The following is an 18,598-nucleotide window of genomic DNA, read 5'->3' as shown; positions in this document are numbered from 1 at the left end:
GCCAACAACTGGTGCAGAGCTAGAAAATATTTATGGAATAAAAGTCCTAGGTCGAAAGCAGCTTCCTTTTGTATCACGGACCGTTTTCTCACGGCACAAGGCAGGAGACGCCACCCTTCCTTTGCATCTAAACAGGGCCCTGCTGGATCAGGCTGAGGGTCCACCCCGTTTCCCATAGAGGCCGGCTAGAGGCCGCCCTGTCCTGCTTGGGGACTCTTCAGGGGCAAGAACCCGACTCCCAGGGCCGTCCCCCAATAACCGTCTATTTGGAAACATACGTCTTCTGAGCCTCGTGGCGGCGTATTGCCGTCTTCCCAGCAGTAGCCACTGGCTGCCTTCTCCTCCACGCATTTGTCTAATTCCCTTTTAAAGCCATCCAAATTGCCGGCCGTTACTACAGCTTGTGGTAGCGAGTTCCGCAAGTTATCTATGCCCTTGCAAAGTAGGTACTTTGCCCTAAACATGCCAATCAAGTTCATTGAGTGACTCTGAAGTTTTAGCATCCTTGCAAGATGGGAAGCCACTTCGCTTTCTCTACTACGCCACGCATGATCTTATCGAGCTTTTGTGCCCCCTTGCCTTTCCCCCTGTCGGGACACGTATCCAAAACGAGGTTCTGCGCTTACATTAAAAGACAGAAAACCATTAGGTTTCAGAGTGAACGTTTCCATTTACTGAATGCACCCCTTGCCGGCTGCTGGCTGCTTCAGGCAGGCATGCTGCATCCACTAGCCGCAAGGTGGGCCCAATCCTTACTAAGGGCGGCAGTTCTCCATTCTTTACCGGCACGTAGCCATGCCTCTGGGGCCAGTAAAACCACGTGACACCGACCCCACGCCCATGAAAGGCCTTGTCTGCTTCAAAAGGGGGAAGGTTGGATTGCTGTCGTTTAGTTCTTCTTGTTTAGCTTCTATACATTTTCTGGCTGTCTGATTTGCACACATGCCCTAAGGCACCCATGATATAAAGACCAATTTAGCAAATATAATCAGAACCGCGATGAACAACTAAACAAGATCAGATGATATGCTACAATTGAGGCTTGACCGAAACGTTTCAGTGTAAGTACTCCCGATTTGTTGGTCTATGTGTGCGTACGCACCAGAAGAACAATGTTATAATTGAATCTCTTATTATGTATTTCAGTGTGTACACTATTGATTCTGTTTGGGAATGATAAGAAACAGTCAGCCCCACTTGATAAATGCTTTTTTGCACATACAAGCCTAGGTAGGTGTACAGATTATGCGTGGTAAATACTCAAAAACTTTCTTCTTTATCTCCTCCTAAGGCACTAATGAATGCTTATTTTACTGTTCTTGTTTAATTTATTTGTTTGAATTAAGCTTTTCTTTTTAATCTAAATTTTGTTGTGAACTGCTTTGAGCATCATGTTTGGGCAGGAAGGTGGGATATAAATTAAAATGAATGAATGAACTAATTGTAAGCTATTTAAGAAAGGAGACACAATAAGCCCCTTAAACTGCTGTATTATCTGTAATTCACCAGGGAATTAATTAATTCTATCTTTAATCTGCCCAATAGCAAATATGGAAACCTTGCATGGAACATGTTGGAGCATTTGGAAAGGCCATCATGACTGCAGTGGCAAGTGGTGGTGGTGGGTGTTGTGAAAAGGAAAAAGAAGTACACAACTTTTGATGATGCCTGTTTTTATTACTCAAGATGGAAACAATCCCTTTGCTGTAGAAAACACAAAACAATTTCTCACTTTGGCCCCTGGCTTAAACATGAAGGAATGTTTAAGACCCAGTGCCCAGGGACTTGGCGTGAGTGAGCCAAGTTACATGCGCTGGTGCAACCCGTGCGTCAGGAGCAGTATTTGCTCGTGTCCAGTTTCCTGAATTCCTTGTTGTATGGAGCCCCCGCAAAGCAGATGGCTGCGCTGCGGTCACAGTTGCAAATAAATGCAGCACATTCGTCCTCCTCATCTGGAGAGAAGGAGAGAGAGAGAGAGAAGGAAAATGTGAACGTTTGAACTTGTCCTCTGCTTTGGATGACTCTGGAAGGTCCAGGGGCCATGTTTGCTTCCTGGACAACTGGGGGGCCCTGCAGGTTGCGACCTCCCTCCCCCCCCCCGGATTTGCTCCTCTTCTTCCCCACTGCAAACGGCTTGTTCACCTGCCTCTAGCTATGTCCCAGACAATGGTAGTGTTGCAAAAATGCTAGGGCCCGTCTACACTTGTCTAGATGAAACGTAACAAGTTGGCAGAGATGACGTCAGCAGTCACGTGATGCTGTTGTTGTTACGTTTCTTCTGACTTTTAAAACCGTTCCAACCTTTCGTTGTTTTCAAAGCCGTCTTTCAAAGTCATGTCTCGTGACCATGGTCTTTGCTTCCTGATTAGGACAAGTGAGGGCTTTTCTAGGGGAGGGAGAGCTGGCACATCGCGGGGAGGGGGAGGGGGAGGGGGAGGGAGGGGGAGGGCGGTGAAAGAGGGGACAGAGGCTTAATTTTTTAAAAAAAACGCTTATCTTTCGGGGCGCACGTGGCCCCTTTAAGATGCTGCAGGGCTTCCCTCGTCCCTACGCGTCGCCCCGCCTCCCTGCCGGCTTATCCCAGCAGGTCTAGCTCAGAGTCACCAGAAGAAGGAGGTTTACTTCAGAGCCGGTATGAGCATAATGAAGAACGTTCTAAAGAAGAGTGTGCCCGGGTAAAACGATAGAAGAAAAGGTATTTCGATTGACTGGGCTCAAGTTGCATTTTGTAACGTAGCAAGGGAGGACGCAACAATGCACTTAAACAACGGTGTAATGAATAGTGTAGATCCTGCCCTAGTTTACAAGTGCAACTTATCCAATTTTGGTACACTTGCGAAAGATCACAGACGAAGCGTTGGGTTAACAACTTTTATTCTCGAGAATAAGGTGACCTCCTGATGCTAGTGCTGCATAATCAGGGTCACACCACGCCAGGGCAAGACAATAGCTTATATACATCCAGATGTTACACTTCATTAGCCCGCCTCACCTAAGCCTGCGTAGAACACATCCATGCAGTGGTCAGAAGGAGAATTGCTGTCAAAAATACCTTGCCGTCCCCATTGCCATGTGCGTTGTTTACCTGCTTCCAGGTATCCTAGGTACCCACATTCTCACATGTAGCCTTTACGTAATAAGGTGGTGTACCTAGGGGGGCAGTCCTAAGAACTTGGCTGGGTTTAACTGATCAGTGTCATTTGAAACTGACCTATGATGTTTCGGGAGGCATTGGAACTACCGGAGGGTATGTGTTCTCCATGACCATTTTTCTGGAGTGCACCGCCTCAGCATCCCGGGTATTTATTCCTGCCGATATTATGCAAGGTTAGACCTCCTGGCGATTTTTATGCGTCTAAATTGTGCTGCCAGAAAGGTTCTTTGATGTGCAGCCAAGCGAGGCTTGTTACGCAAGCTTGGGTGATTGACGTGATTCCAAATCACATGAGGTCCTGGTTCCTCTCTATTCGGCCCTGGTTAGGCCTCATCTAGAGTATTGTGTCCAGTTCTGGGCTCCGCAATTCAAGAAGGACGCAGACAAGCTGGAGCGTGTTCAGAGGAGGGCAACCAGGATGATCAGGGGTCTGGAAACAAAGCCCTATGAAGAGAGACTGAAAGAACTGGGCATGTTCAGCCTGGAGAAGAGAAGATGGAGGGGAGACATGAGAGCACTCTTCAAATACTTAAAAGGTTGTCACACAGAGGAGGGCCAGGATCTCTTCTCGATCCTCCCAGAGTGCAGGACACGGAATAACGGGCTCAAGTTAAAGGAAGCCAGATTCCAGCTGGACATCAGGAAAAACTGATGTCAAGTTACAGCTTGCTAGAACATAGTGTTCTAGTGATTAGATAGGAGAACAGGGAGGAAGGAAATGGACATATCGGGAGTTCACTCCAGGTGAATTTACACAACAGTAGTGGGGAGAAGGAGGAGCAGGAGATGCCACGGCCTACTTGCTCGTGGTCTGTCTCTACCTGCCAAGCAAGCAATTGGTAGCAAGGAGGAGAAAGACAAGGAGGAGCAAGAGCGGCTGGTGACAACGAGTTTGAGAAGGTAGATGTCTCGATCATCCCAGAATGCAGGACACGGAATCATGGGCTCAAGTTACAGGAAGCCATATTCCGGCTGGACATCAGGAAAAACTTCCTCATTGTCAGAGCAGTACGACAATGGAGCCAATGGAGGCCGTGGGCTCTCCCACCCCAGAGGCCTTCAAGAGGCAGCTGGACAGCCATCTGTGGATTCCTGCATTGAGCAGGGAGTTGGATTCAATGGCCTCATAGGCCCCTTCCATTGCTACTATTCTATGACTCACTGAGGGAGGTGTGGCAACGGATTCGCCTTGCCCTGGAGCTAGCACTGGCCTCTGGAAAAACTAAAGCATGGTGTAAGGCAGAGGATCTCAAGTTTCCTAGACCCAGGCCCAGACTGAGAGAAATGAAAATGACAGAGGGCCCCCGCAGTCACAAAATGGAAGAGCAGGTGCAGAGCTCAGCACAAAATGGCGGCAGATGGAGGCAGAGTTTGGCATTATCAGCTGGCAATTACTGAAAACGACCCTGTTCAGACGACATGCTAAACCACGGAGATTCAGCATTTTGAGCTAAGCATGATGGCTTAGCGTGTCGTGTGAACCATTCCTGACCATGGTGGCTCCATAACTACGGTTTAATCACACTCACTAACCCTTTGCTGCAAAAGGGATAGCGGCCTAACCATGGCTTAGTGTGTTGTCTGAACAGCCCGCCGTTTTCTATCGATACCCAATCCCTCTTTGTAAATGGCTAAATTCTTTGCCAAAGTGATTTCCTTGTCACTGTGACATCCAGAACCCAGCTCTCTTCAAGTTAAGTAAAGTCATTGCTTCTGGAGACATCATTCTCAGTCTTTCGATTTCAGGCAGAATTTGTCCATCCGAGGACTTTAAATGGAGAAGGTGTTTGGTTTTATGTGGTCTTCCGCCTCCCCAGACATGCTGCTCGAAGTATTTTTCCTTATCTCCCGTCATTTCCCCACTTATCCTTTCACATTTGACTTCTCACCTCGTCCCCCTCCACACCGCCAGTTTCTTTCATGGTGCTGAGTTGGAACTGCCTCCCCACAAAACCCGGAGGTTTTACTCACCCGGGACGTTGTCGGGTAATCTCAACGCCAAGGAGGGGGGGTGCGGTTTCCGGCGGTCATCTGGGTACTGGAGTTGCCTCAGCACCCAATCACCACTCGCCTTCCACCAGGACTGCCTCGCCCCATCCCGGATAGGCCCCAGAAACGAGGTCAGGCAGAGCAAGAGCCAAACTGACCTTGCTCCCAGTGTAAAAGTTGGGCCAAGTCCTTGTGTTTTTCAAAGCGCAGCTTTGCAGGAAAGCCCCATGAGGGCTGCGAAGCTGCATCTGCGTCATGTAACTGATGCAGCGCAGATTCACAGCCTTTCCCCATGTACATACAGCTGGAGGTATCGGCTGGGCAGGGGCACTGAGGCTCACGGTTGGAGACATGCTGGTGTAGCGTTCATTTACCAGTGCAGGTGATATCACCACCAGAACAGTTGTATTTATAGGTCTTCGTGTAAGCGTTGTCCACGAGGAATCTACATTTAGGATGCTCCTCGGCCAGGATGTAGCAGTAGTCGTGAATCTGACAGCATCTACTCGAAAAGCAGAAACATTCAGACTGATTCACTCGCCTCGATAAACATTGCATCGCTCAAAGATGGTCCAAACATTGATCTAGTCCTGCATAGTGCTTCCCGTGTGGGCTATCCAGATGCCAATCAATCTCATGGGCTGATCCCAAATTTGAGAAAAGGTGTCTTTCTATCCTACGTGTACAATTGTAACAAAAAAGTGTTACCCTTAACCTAACAGAATACAATAGACAACAAAGAAGTTAAGGGAAAGGATTAAAAATAACAATTTTATAGATTGAATAGCAATATTTAAAAATAATATATACAAAGCATTCTATCACATGTGCAAAAATACAGTCAATCTATCAAACAATTCAACAAAGAATGCTCAGTAAAGTTGTTTCCGTTGGCCGGACGCGTTTCGACACAAGGTCTTCCTCAATGGCCTGTGGGCCAAGCTGGTTAGAACCCAGGGCTGTTTGTTATTGGGACTGACTTTACAGGTTTCAAATATTTATTTATTTATTTATTTATTTATTTATTTATTTATTTATTTTTATACTGCCCAATAGCTGGAGCACTCTGGGCGGTTCACAAAAATTAGTAAAAGAAATAAACGAAATCAAGGGTCACTTCCCAACTTTGTAGTTCCAATCACTCGCAGGAAGCCCATCCAAAGTGTCTCCACTTTGTAAGACTGCGTTTGAGCAGAGGTTGTTGGAGACACTTTGGATGGGCTTCCTGCGAATGGTTGGAACTACAAAGTGGGAAGTGACCCTTGATTTCGTTTATTTCTTTTACTATTTGAAACCTGTAAAGTCAGTCCCAATAACAACAAAAACAGCCCTCAGCTCCAACCAGCTTGGCTCACCCTGAAGGAGCAGGTTTGTAGCTTGGGGGGTTCTTTCCGATCCATCATTGTCACTTGAGGCTCAGGTGACCTCGGTGGCATGGAGTGCCTTTTACAAACTCCGGTTGGTGGCCAAGCTACGCCCCTATCTGGACAGGGATAACCTGGCTTCAGTTGTCCATGCTATGGTAACCCCCAAGTTAGATTACTGCAATGCACTCTACATAGGGCTGCCTTTGAAGACGGTTCGGAAAGCTGCAGCTCGTGCAAAATGATTGATTTCGGGAACCAGAAGTTTCGACCATATAACACCTGCTCTGGTCTGCTTGCAATGGCTGCCTGTATGTTTCCAAGCCCAATTCGAGGTGCTGGTTTTGACCTATAAAGCCTTACATGGCTTGGGACCACGATACCTGACGGAACGCCTCTCCCGACGTGAATATACCCGGTCACTACGTTCAACATCTAAGGTCCTCCTCCGGGTGCCTACTCCGAGAGAGGCTCGGAGTGTGGCAACGAGGGACAGGGCCTTTTTGGTGGTGGCCCCCAGACTGTGGAACGATCTCCCTGACGAGGCTCACCTGGCGCCAACGCTGCTATCTTTCCGGCGCCAGGTTAAGACTTTCCTCTGTGCCCAGGCATATGGCGGCACATCTTAATCACCCACATGTTTAGTTTTTAACGGCTTTTAATGCTTTATGTGTGTATGTTCTGTGTTTTAGAATTTTAAATTTTGTATACTCGTTTTTATCTTAATTTTTTAGAATTTCTGTAAACCGCCTAGAGAGCCCTGGCTATGGGAGCGGTATGTAAGCGTAATAAATAAATAAATAAATAAACAACTCTGTTGTTAGAGACTCAGGTGGCCTCAGTGGAATAGGAATTTGTCAGAGGGGAAGAAGTTTGGACTCTATACTGTCAGTTTACCCTACCCTGTGCCTGTTTACCCTACCCAGTGCCTGTTTGCATTCTCTTCCCCTCCTTATTGTTTTATTATGATTTTATTAGAATGTAAGCCTATGCGGCAGGGTCTTGCTACTTACTGTTTTACTCTGTACAGCACCATGTACATTGATGGTGCTATATAAATAAATAAATAAATAAATAATAATAATAATAATAATAAAAACAGCCCTGGGCTCCAACCAGCTTGGCTCACAGGCCATTGAGGAAGACCTTGCGTCGAAACGCATCTGGCCAACAACATTCTTTGTAGAATTGTTTCAATCTATAAAATTTATATTTTTAATCCTTTTCCCTTAACTTCTTTGTTGTCTATTGTCTTTCTCTCCTAGCCTTCCACAACCTCCCCTGTAAGAACTTCAGAAGAGCCGTGCTGGATCAGACCAAGGGTCCATCTAGTTCAGCATTGGGTTCATACGGTGGCTGACTAGTTGCTCCCAGGAAATCCATAAGCAGGACGTAAGTGTAACAGCACTCCCCCACTCATGTTCCCCAGCAACTAGAGCTCATAGGCACACTGACTCTGATATTGGAGGCAGCATGTAGCCCTCAATGCCTTTATCTTTCCCTATGCTGGCTGAGGATTTATGGGAGTTGTAGTCTAACACATCTAGAGGGCCCCAGGGTCCTGCATTCCAAACTGGCTTGCAAAAAATGTGCACATTAGGCAAAAATACCTACCCAAATATACGTACAGGAGAAATGTGAACAAAAATGCTTATGAATATTCATGCACACTTTGAAAAAAATGTCAGATGTTTGGACAAACTGAATTTAAGATTTGAGAAATTCTCAAAGTTTGAGATAGACTGAGATTAAGATGGGGAAAATAAGAAAATGAGTGAAATTGGAATTGATAGGTTTGTCCAGTAATGATGACTCTCAGAATTAGAAGCATATTTTCTTAAAGGCCTTTGCATGGCGTAATTGTTAGTGTTGGACTGGGAGTTGGGAGATCCAGCTTTGAGCCCCCACTTGGCCATGGATCTCACTGTACATCTTTGGGCCAGTCACTAACTCTTAGCCCAACCTACCTCACAGGGTTGTTGTGAGGATAAAATGGAGGAGGACTGTGTGAGCCACCTTGGGTTCCTTGCAAGTAGGGCTGTTCATGGACCTCCCGAACCGCTTCGTGGCCCAATCCGCAACTTTCAGATCGGGCTGATCTGCTTCGGGTTGATCCGACCCTCCCCAGCTCCACTCTGCGGAGCGAGATCTGGAGGAGCGGATCGAGATTTTGCCCCCCTTTCCCTACTTACTTGCCTCCGTGGCAGACGGCAGAGGCAGGTAAGTGGGGAAAAATGGGGGCTGAATAAGCCCCCCCTCTGTCCCCTTACCTGCCTCCGTCGCGGTCCGTCACAGGCTTCAACTGAGGCCCAGGCCTCAAAGTGGAAGCAGGCCGGTCTGCTTCCGCTTTGAGGCCTGGGCCTCAGTTGAAGCCTGGGCCAGACCTCGATGGACACAGGTAAGCCCCCTCCTCCCTGCCCCCTTACATGGCTCTACCGCCGTCACCGCATGGACTGCGCCGCTGCCGCCAGGTGTGCCCCCCTCCCCCACACTTACCTGCATTTGGAGCTCTGGATGGAGGCGAACCGCTTCGCCTCGATCCGCAGCTCCCCTGACCCGATTCGAATCCGCCTTTGGTGGAGACGGATTGGGTCGCTCTGCCCCGGATTCACGATCCAAATCGGGGCGGAGCACAGCCCTACTTGCAAGAGATAAAAGAAGTGCAGGATATAAGTGTAAACATAAATAAAATAAATAGAAAATGTCGTACAGGAAATCTTATTTCATAGCTATTTTTAAGGGTTTCTCTCTAATAAAACGAGGAAGTGTAAGGCCTAGGTGGGGAGGGGAGGTGTACAGGCCCGGAAATGGCTTACTTGTCCAGTTCGTCCACCGGTGTGCCGCTGCCTCCAAAGCCACAGTAGCATCCATAGTTGCTGTAATCCTTCAGTGGGTCACTGCCTGGGATGGTGCATTTGATCATGTTACTGAACTGCAACAAGTTCCGGGCGGAAGGAGTGGCCGTGCCCACTAGAAGGGAGACACAAACTTGCAACAAGAAGATCTGGGTTAGCCAAATATCTGATAGCTGGTGCACATTTTCCCCTTCTACTAAAATGGGAGTGGATGGGATGACTTCACTCTTAAGAGCATTTCTACACCAGGGAAAATCCCGCAACTATATCGCAACTTTCTGGCTTCTGTTTTCGTTCCACAGTCACAACATGCTCCCTTTACACACACTTCACTTTCCCTTTAACCAGGAGTTCTATAAGTTTCATTTTGTACAGCCACAAGATGGTGCTGGTCTGCCTCTTCTTATAGTGTGATTTCCACTTTTTATGGTGAAATGGAAAGGGCGTCTTTTTGTTACTAGTTTTTCCCATTTTCAGTTAAACCGCAGAAAGAATGAGAGAGGCACTGGAGGTTTGCAGCGTAATGTAATTGACCAGGAAACTTCCGTGAGTTGCCAGTCACGAGAGTACTATAAATAGCTCGTTAAGGATCCCAAAATTTCCCCTTTAAAATGACAAATTATCTGTCTCAGAGAGGAATGTACCCACTCTGCTTTTGCAGTCACTGTTCTTGGAGTAGAAGCAAACAAGCTCAGAGCAAAAATGCATCCAGGGAGACAACTGCTAGACTCCTCCGGCAGAGTGTAATTCAAACTGGTCCAATCAAGCTCAAGAGAAGGCGCGGCTAATTACGTACCCCATTGGGAGGCTGATTGGATAAAAGGAATCACAGCCAGAACAAGGGACATACAGAGACACGGCATGCAGCCTCCTCTGTGAGTGGGTGCTTCAGATTCACAGAAGCTGGCCATTACTCCTCTAGCATGCTAGTGAGCCCTTCCAGTAGCAGTGGGGAATTACTGGGTTAAGGTATAGCAGAGTTAGGCTGGTCCAACTGCATGAGCCGCTCTGGTGTAGTGGTTAAAGTGTTGGACTGGGAATGGAGAGATCCAGGTTCTAGTCCCCACTGTGCCATGAAGCTCACTGGGTGACTTTGGGCCAGTCACTGACTCTCAGCCTAACCTACCTTGCAGGGTTGTTGGGAGGATAAAATGGAGAGGAGGAGGACCATGTATGCCACTGTGGGATCCTCAGAGGAAAAAGCGGGATCTATATGTAACAAACAAGCCAGCCAGCCAGCCACTGAGCGATTCCTTGAGATTGCCATCATTTTAGCACAACCCATTGAGTGGCATGTATAATGCGAGAGGTGGACCCAGGATCGCTCTTGCCAATCTCAAAGCATACAGCCTCATATGGTTTGTCAAATTCAATTCCTTTTATTACAGTCAACAGACCAATAAAACATATGAAAACACATTATAAATATTTTAAATACATGGAATTAAAACAGAGTATGATTGCATGAAGCCTCCTTAAAGTTCTGTACTAGAAGCAAAAGGAAGTCCTGCCACCATAACTGATCTGGTAAGGATTGCCTGATTAAGAAATTTAGCGACTTGTCCGGTGGTATGCTTATCTTGAGCCTGTAAAAGGACCGACATAAGGGTCACGGACGATCGTCCAGGTAATCGTTGTGTGAAAGGATGGATAAGGGCTTTTCTTGGCTCCTGATAGAAGCTGCAGTTGAATAATATGTGGGAGATAGATTCCACCTCCTCATTGTTACAGGGGCAGTATCTATCTGATGGTGGAACTTCCCCAAATCTGCCCTCCATTACCCTAGAAGGCATAGCATTAAGCCTTGCTAGGGAAAATGCTCTCCTATATTTGAGTATAGATAACCAGCTTAAATGCAGAGGTACACTGTTTTGATATGGGGAACATGGGCCCCGTGCAGCCTGCTGTAGCTCCTGAGTATCAATGTCCAGGAGTCTCTGCTTAATTATCCTTTTGGTGCTGCCCAGGTCCAGGGATATCAGATGGTCATGGTCATAGGCCATAGCTAGACTTAAGGTTTATCCCTGGATCGTCCAGGGGTCAAACCTGTTCATCTAGGTGACACACAGGGGATCCAGTGCTCAGGCAGGGGTGAACTCTGGATGATCCCAGGATAAACCTTAGGTCTAGCTGTGGCCATAGCCACACACTTAAATGTGGCCCCGTGCTCCAGCTTCCTTTGTGAGAGATCCTGCGACCTCTTGGATTGGGGTGGCAAAATTCTGGGTCACCCTCCCAATAAATAATGCCTTCATTTATTTATTTGTTCTCCTTTTTAAAAACAAACAAACGAATAACTCCGTACCAAGACAGACCTTTCTGCAGAACAGGTGCGCCCTCGTGTGGAGAAAGAGAGCCACAATCTGGCATTTCACCTGCTAAAAATAAATCCAGGCTGGAAAAACCCCTCTCTCCATACTGATGCCCATTTATGCAGACAACATCCTCCCATCACTTCTTTTATCTAATTTAGATCCAGAGCCCAACCCATCCTGCAGGTTCAGTGGAGCGAAGAAAAGAAAAATGAAGAACTCTTACCCTCAACAAGTCAACCACATTTAATTTGAATTCAATAACATTTCAAAGATAAGAGTTTTGGTCTGTGTGATTATGGCAACCAGCTTGATTGATAACTGGCAAATAGAGGGAGAAAACGTGGCGGCAGTGACAGACTTTGTATTTCTGGGCGCAAAGATGACTGCAGACGCTGACTGCAGCCAGGAAATCAGAAGACGTTTACTTCTTGGGAGGAGAGCAATGACAAATCTTGATAAAATAGTTAAGAGCAGAGACACCACACTGACGACAAAGGTCCGCATAGTTAAAGCAATGGTATTCCCCGTAGTAACCTATGGCTGCGAGAGCTGGACCATAAGGAAGGCTGAGCGAAGGGAGATAGATGCTTTTGAACTGTGGTGTTGGAGGAAAATTCTGAGACTGCCTTGGACTGCAAGAAGATCAAACCAGTCCATACTCCAGGAAATAAAGCCAGACTGCTCACTTGAGGGAATGATAGTAAAGGCAAAACTGAAGTACTTTGGCCACATAATGAGAAGACAGAATACCCTGGAGAAGAGGCTGATGCTAGGGAAAGTGGAAGGCAAAAGGAAGAGGGGCCGACCAAGGGCAAGATGGATGGATGATATTCTGGAGGTGACAGACTTGACCTTGGGGAAGCTGGGGGTGGCGACAGCCGACAGAAAGCTCTGGCATGGGCTGGTCCATGAAGTCACGAAGAGTCGGAAGCGACTGAACGAATAAACAACAACAAAAGCTCAGAAATGACTGCAGCTCTCCAGGGATTGAGACCAGAAACTTTCCCAGGCCTACCTGGGATAATAATAATAATAATAATAATAATAATAATAATAATAATAATAATAATAATAATAATATTTCTAACCCACCTCTCCATCCTGATTGAGGCAGGGAACAACAAGAAGTATAAAATACATAAAATATTAAATCAAAACACAGTATACATTGTTAAAACTTCCTAAAACATACTAAAAGCATCCTAAAATTCCACTGCATAGGCCTGCCGGAAGAGATAAGTCTTTATAGCTTTCTTAAATTATAAATGACTTCTTCTTCTTCTTCTTCTTCTTCTTCTTCTTCTTCTTCTTCTTCTTATTATTATTATTGAACCCGGGGTTTCTGCATGCAACCTGATGCCCTCAGATGTGTTGGGCTACAGCTTCCATTATTCCCAGCCAACTCATCCCGAGGACACCAGGTTGGGGAAGGGCGATATGCATCAAAGTGCCCTCCATTGGATTGCGGGCTGTGGGTACGGGCGACTTACCCGATACCAGGAGAAAGAACTGGTCAAGATTCATTTTCTCAGCAGTAAAGGCATAGCAAATAGGACTTGGATCTACAATTCCCAGTCTCTTTATAGCATGCCCTTACCTTGGACCCAACCGAGATGAGAGATAAGACGCCAGTGTGTTTACCTTTCTATAAGCACCACTCATTTTTCAAACGATGCCACTGGAGCTTGTGATTAAACCAAGGCCAAATGGAAATTAACCTCTTTCTTTCCAAAAATCATAAGAACACAAGACGTGCCCTGCTGGATCAGACCAAGGGTCCATCTAGTCCAGCACTCAGTTCACACAGTGGCCAGCCAGCTGTCAGCCAGGGAGCAACAAAGCAGGACATGGTGCAACAGCAGCCTCCCACCCATGTTCCCCAGCAACTGGTGCACACAGGCTTATTGCCTCGAATACTAGAGATAGCACACAACCATCAGGGCTAGTAGCCACTGATAGCCTCCTCCTCCATGAATTTATCCAACCTCCTTTTAAAGCCATCCAAATTGGTGCCCATCACTACATCTTGTGGTAGTGAGTTCCATAATTTAACTATGTGCTGTGTGAAGAAGTCCTCCCTTTTATTGTCCTGGATCTCCCACCAATCAGCTTCATGGGATGACTCCATTGGGTTCTAGTATTATGGGACACATTCTCCACACCAGCATCATTTTGTACACCTCTGTCATGTCTCCCCTTAGCCTCCTTCTTTCTAAGCTGAACAATTCCAGCTGTTGTAACCTTCCCTCCTAGGGGAGATGCTCCAGCCCCTGGATCATTTTAGTTGCCCTTTTCTGCACTTATCATTTTTGATGCACTCGGCTTGGACATTGCAGTTTTTCAAGTAGAGTTTTGTTTGGTTTAAAGACCAGGATCCAAGTAGCACAAGATCTTTTCAGCCACGGGTACAAAACAATTTTGCAGACAGATCTGGTCCACTTGGGGTCTCAATCAGTCTGCAAACTTGTTTTTAAAAGCCTGCGTGAAAATGCTTACGTACGTGGTTTTGCATGCAATTTTACCTAATACGTAAGAAAATAAGAAGAGCTGTGTTGGATCAGATCAAAGGTCTGCATTCGGTTCCTGGAGTGGCCAACCAGTTGCGTGTGGGAAACCCACAGGCAGAACATAAGAGTAACAGCACTCTCCCACCCATGTTCCCCAGCAACTGGTACACAGAAGCATACTGCCTCAGATACTGGGGACAGCATATAGCTATCAGGACTAGTAGCTATTTGTCCTAGATTTTAGGAAATATCTGATTTTGCTTTATTGGACTTGCAGGGAAGACTATTGAAAAGAATGCTGACCCAGCTTTCTTAAAACAATATGTGATGTCTTATGCAAGGCAAATGCAAAGTGTTAAATGATAAATAATTAATAATTTTAAAAATGTAAATAAGTAAGAAGTATTGTATGAAATTGTGTTCAAGAGAAGATACAGACACAAGCAGGTTCACAATGAATTCTGGGTAACTGGCATAAAAATAAAGGTCAAGAAGACCTGGATGGTATCCAAAGGGGAAAAAAATATGCTGATTTAAAGCCCTATCATTTGGGCTAAAAAGTTATTTGAGTAATGAACAGGTGTGAGACTGTATTATTCCAGGTCAAAAATGTACTTAAAGTTTTCACTTATCAATCAGCGAGCAAAAAAAATATTGCGTGTGGTATACACATCAAAAAGCGTGATACAAATGTCTAGAAAAAAAATAGTCTTAGGTTTAATTGGCAAATTTTGAGTAAGGAGTTAGCTTCTCAAAGGTACAATTCAAAATTGATCTTACCTATCCTGAAAGGAATATTTCCAAGGCAGGATCTATGCTACTGCTTTGTAATGGTGTATAATGGTATTGACAACTGCTGGGGCCCAGGTCTCGTTCCATCTACTGTTTTCAAACAGCTTTCAAAGAGTTATATCCTGCTTGGTGGAAATCTGGCCCAAGTCTTTAAGAATATGTAATAGCAATGAGATAACTAGGGCCATGAGCCCTAATTTATATTACAGTAGTTAATATTAGTTATGAGGCAATTTCTACACAAAATAGGTAGAAATACATGCTAATTTTAGAATGCAGGAGCTTCTTATTAAAAGCTTACCAGGACTTTGTACCTGTCAGCTAAATAGCTTATTCAGTATTAAATAGGTAACCTGGTATTTAGAATGAGATCTCTTCTTTTTAAAGCATTAAGAGTAGGTCTACCAACAACAACAACAAAATGGTTAAGAAATTATTTCCCTTTTTAAGCTGCTTAGTTGTAAGGATCGTTAGGAATGCTTTGTTTAACAACAAAAATGTTTTTATATGCACAATATATTCTAATGTGATGCTACTGGTATATTTATAATAAAATTGATAAAGGGGTCATTTTTCCCCACTACTAATTCTTGTTAGTACAAAACCTAGATCTTAGGTGAAACCATCTTAGGTGTACATTGTGTTTGGAAGTATTTTTATCTGCTATAGGGAGTAAACAAGACTTCAACTCCAATCAGCCCCGGGCAATATGGACAATGGCCCAAAATGCTGGGCTTGGTAGTTCAAGAAATCTGGAGGGCACCAGGCTGGTGTTCACCAATATTTCTTAGATTATTATTATTAGTAGTAGTAGTAGTAGTAGTGTTATTATTATTTACTAGCTGTACCCAGTGTAACACACGCCGTAGTAGCATATCTTAAAGTTTATTAATTAAATATCATCACGGGAGCGTGGACTGCTTGGAGGCCGCCGATACAACACCGTCTGGCAGACTTGGGGGGCAGGGAGGTTGAGGGAGCAGGTGTCCCCCTCTCCCCATGGTTCCTGTCAGCCTTGGGCCGCCCGCCCAGCTCGCATGAGATTGCCTCGCTCATGCTCCGGACAGTGGCGCTGCCCCCTTTGTGTGGGGGGGGACCGAAGAGGCAGAAAGGGGGGTAGGATTACCTTCGAAAGCCCGGAGGAGTCGGGCGAGGGGCTTAGCAACCTCTATCAGCTGATGTTACATGTTGATACTGTTGCTTAGTGACCTGTATCAGCTGAAGCCTGTACGGAAACATACCTAAGCGTTTCATATATATAGATTACATTTATATGCCACCCCATAGCTGAAGCTCTCTGGGCGGTTTACAAAGATTAAAAACATTGAACATTAAAAATCAATTTACAAAATTTAAAACCATAAAAGGACAAAATTTAAAAATTATACACACACACATTTAAAACAACTATAAACTCTCAGCAGATCCGGAGTCAATTACAAACTCAGCATATGCTGTTAAATGCCTGGGAGAAGAGAAAAGTCTTGACCTGGCACTGAAAAGATAACAATGTTCGATGAAGGAAACCATTCTGGGATGAGTCATATGAAGGTGTCAATGTTATCATCAGCCCAGTGAAGCTATAAAATATGTTTTGACATTCTTAACGCAGCTGTACTGTACTTGCACATCTGGGTTTTTTTCATCTCTTGTTCGTGTGTGTGTGTGTTTTAAATCTCTCACTCTAGTTAAAGTTTTGTTGGAATTCATGATGCTTCTTGAATATGACACTCTTCTGCATTAGCGCTATTTTCTCAGGACCTTCTACTACTCTGTGTAGGCTTCGAAATGTCCTGGAAGGTGACACTAAGGAACAATGCAAACACACAAGGAAAGGGCACAGGTGTCTTGTAGCAGCATGTCTGCTATGCAGGCAAATTACAACCACAAACTGCCCTCCTCCAAAAAAAAAAAAAATTCCAGCGGATGCCCGTGGGGGTAAGGACAAGCGAAAGGGGCCACGTTCCATTCCCCTGGCTCAGGGACAGCTTTGCAAACAGAAAAGAGAACACCTGATATCATAATTATATAAGCAAACAGGTGGCACAGCGCCCACGCTTTTGGCTTGCCAGGCCTAAAGGGCAAATGCTCTTTCTGTTTTGTCACGCAATTGGTGCAAATCTCACCTCTGGATTTACACACACACACCCAGCGCCGGCTCCAGGGTTTTAAGGGCACTTCGGTAAGAGTAACGGGCCTCCTCGCTGGCATGGCTGCCAGCTGCTCCTGCTCCTCTTCCTCATCATGGGTACCGCTTGCTCGCTTGCCAGGCGGAGAGCCAGGGAGCAAGGAGGCAACGGCCAGGATCTCTTCTCCATCATCCCAGAGTGCAGGACACGGAATAACGGGCTCAAGTTACAGGAAGCCAGATTAATGGTATGTGTTGTCCTGTAAATATAATTGTATCCTATTGTATTTAAACATTGCAGCTCCCTGAAGGAGGCCTGTGAGAACAGAGGCCGAAACGCGCTGGGCTTGTAATAAAAACGTTTTTGCAGACAGAGAACCTGTTTCTTCATTTTTCTGACGAGACTGAGAAGGCCCTCAAGTCAGGTGACAATGACACCTTCCCCTAATGAAGTTCCACCTCCTGCCACCTACCTCATCTATCTGCTTCAAGGCACGTATTCATTCGTTGGCCCAAATCTTGCTGCCTTTGCCCCCTTCTCTATTTGAAATAAGAGTAATTAATTCTAATCCAGCATATAAAGCTGCTGTAAAGACTATTCTAACTGCTCTTCGTATTATGAGACTTTGGCTCCTTGCTGACCAGCCAAAAGCTCCCTCCTGAGGAGTTGCTTTATTTCGGGTACCCAGGCACATCACAACAAGCAGCTTGTGACATTGTTTTCCTCTTCCCTCCCCAGCTCTTTTTCCTCGTGTGTTTTTAGATTGTAAACCTGTCCCGTTATACTGATGGATTGTAAATTGCCCTGGGAGCCCTTTTTTGGCTAAGCAGCAGGACAAAAATACTTTAAATATATATACAGACATGAGTGGTGGAAGTCCTGCTTACACACAGGCCTAGGTCTGTCTCTCTTTCACACACGATGCAATCAATATTCCAAACTTGAAAAACCTATGCCAGGAACTCTGGGAAGTGTAGTTCTGCAAAGAAGTGCAGGACGGGGAGAAACCTGGACAGTAGATTCCCAACTTTTTTTGCAGCATAGATGGCTCATAGCTGAGACACAGAGCTTCTGTAAAGACAGGAAAAATTCTGCATCCTTATCAGGGTGTTCATCCTCACAGTATCCCCACGACTGCGATGGTCCCCTCTACATATGTCGTTCTGAATTGAAAACTTCCCTTCTTGGAGAGACCCCATTGTGTTTAATGAGACAGCGCCATCTAGTGTCAGAGAGATCCTGCAATATCCAGATAATACATTACCTCTATTTTTTAAAAAAGCAAGATTCCCCCGGGGATAGCGCAGGAGACGTCCTGAAGGTTGACAGCATCATGTAAAAGACCCGCGAACCTCCGTGAGTGACCAATCGTGAGAATGCCATAAATCGCTCGTTTAGAGAAGCTCACAGACCTTTATCCCTCTAAGTACTTGGAGCAGATGTATTTTACTCTGACCCCACAAAGATGATACATATTCTCACCTACACAAAAG

The 18,598-nt window shown here is 45.6% G+C and overlaps 1 protein-coding gene across 1 annotated transcript; it reads right to left on the bottom strand.

The window, feature by feature from the left end:
- Positions 1–1,746: 1,746 nt before the first annotated feature.
- Positions 1,747–13,211, bottom strand: LOC134410775 (phospholipase A2, minor isoenzyme-like). Its single transcript, XM_063144297.1, has 4 exons — positions 13,168–13,211; positions 9,324–9,495; positions 5,518–5,645; positions 1,747–1,952 (listed from the first exon to the last, which is right to left on the bottom strand). Exons 1-4 carry the CDS (start codon positions 13,199–13,201, stop codon positions 1,831–1,833), a joined length of 456 nt encoding a protein of 151 aa, XP_063000367.1. The 5' UTR covers positions 13,202–13,211; the 3' UTR covers positions 1,747–1,830.
- Between the last annotated feature and the right edge of the window lie 5,387 nt (positions 13,212–18,598).

This window comes from Elgaria multicarinata, chromosome 18 (assembly GCF_023053635.1).
Source record: "Elgaria multicarinata webbii isolate HBS135686 ecotype San Diego chromosome 18, rElgMul1.1.pri, whole genome shotgun sequence".
In the NCBI taxonomy this organism is placed as follows: Eukaryota; Metazoa; Chordata; class Lepidosauria; order Squamata; family Anguidae; genus Elgaria; species Elgaria multicarinata.
Note: the sequence above shows the minus strand (reverse complement) of the source record. Positions and strands in the feature narration are given on the sequence as shown.

Coding starts and splice junctions, on each gene's coding strand:
- LOC134410775 (XM_063144297.1), bottom strand. CDS start 13,201: ATGAATCTTGACCAGTTCTTTCTCCTGGTATCGG. Junction 5,646..9,323: donor CCGGTGGACGAACTGGACAA/GTAAGCCATTTC, acceptor CTTTTCGAGTAG/ATGCTGTCAGATTCACGACT. Junction 1,953..5,517: donor TGGTGATATCACCTGCACTG/GTAAATGAACGC, acceptor CCTTCTCTCCAG/ATGAGGAGGACGAATGTGCT.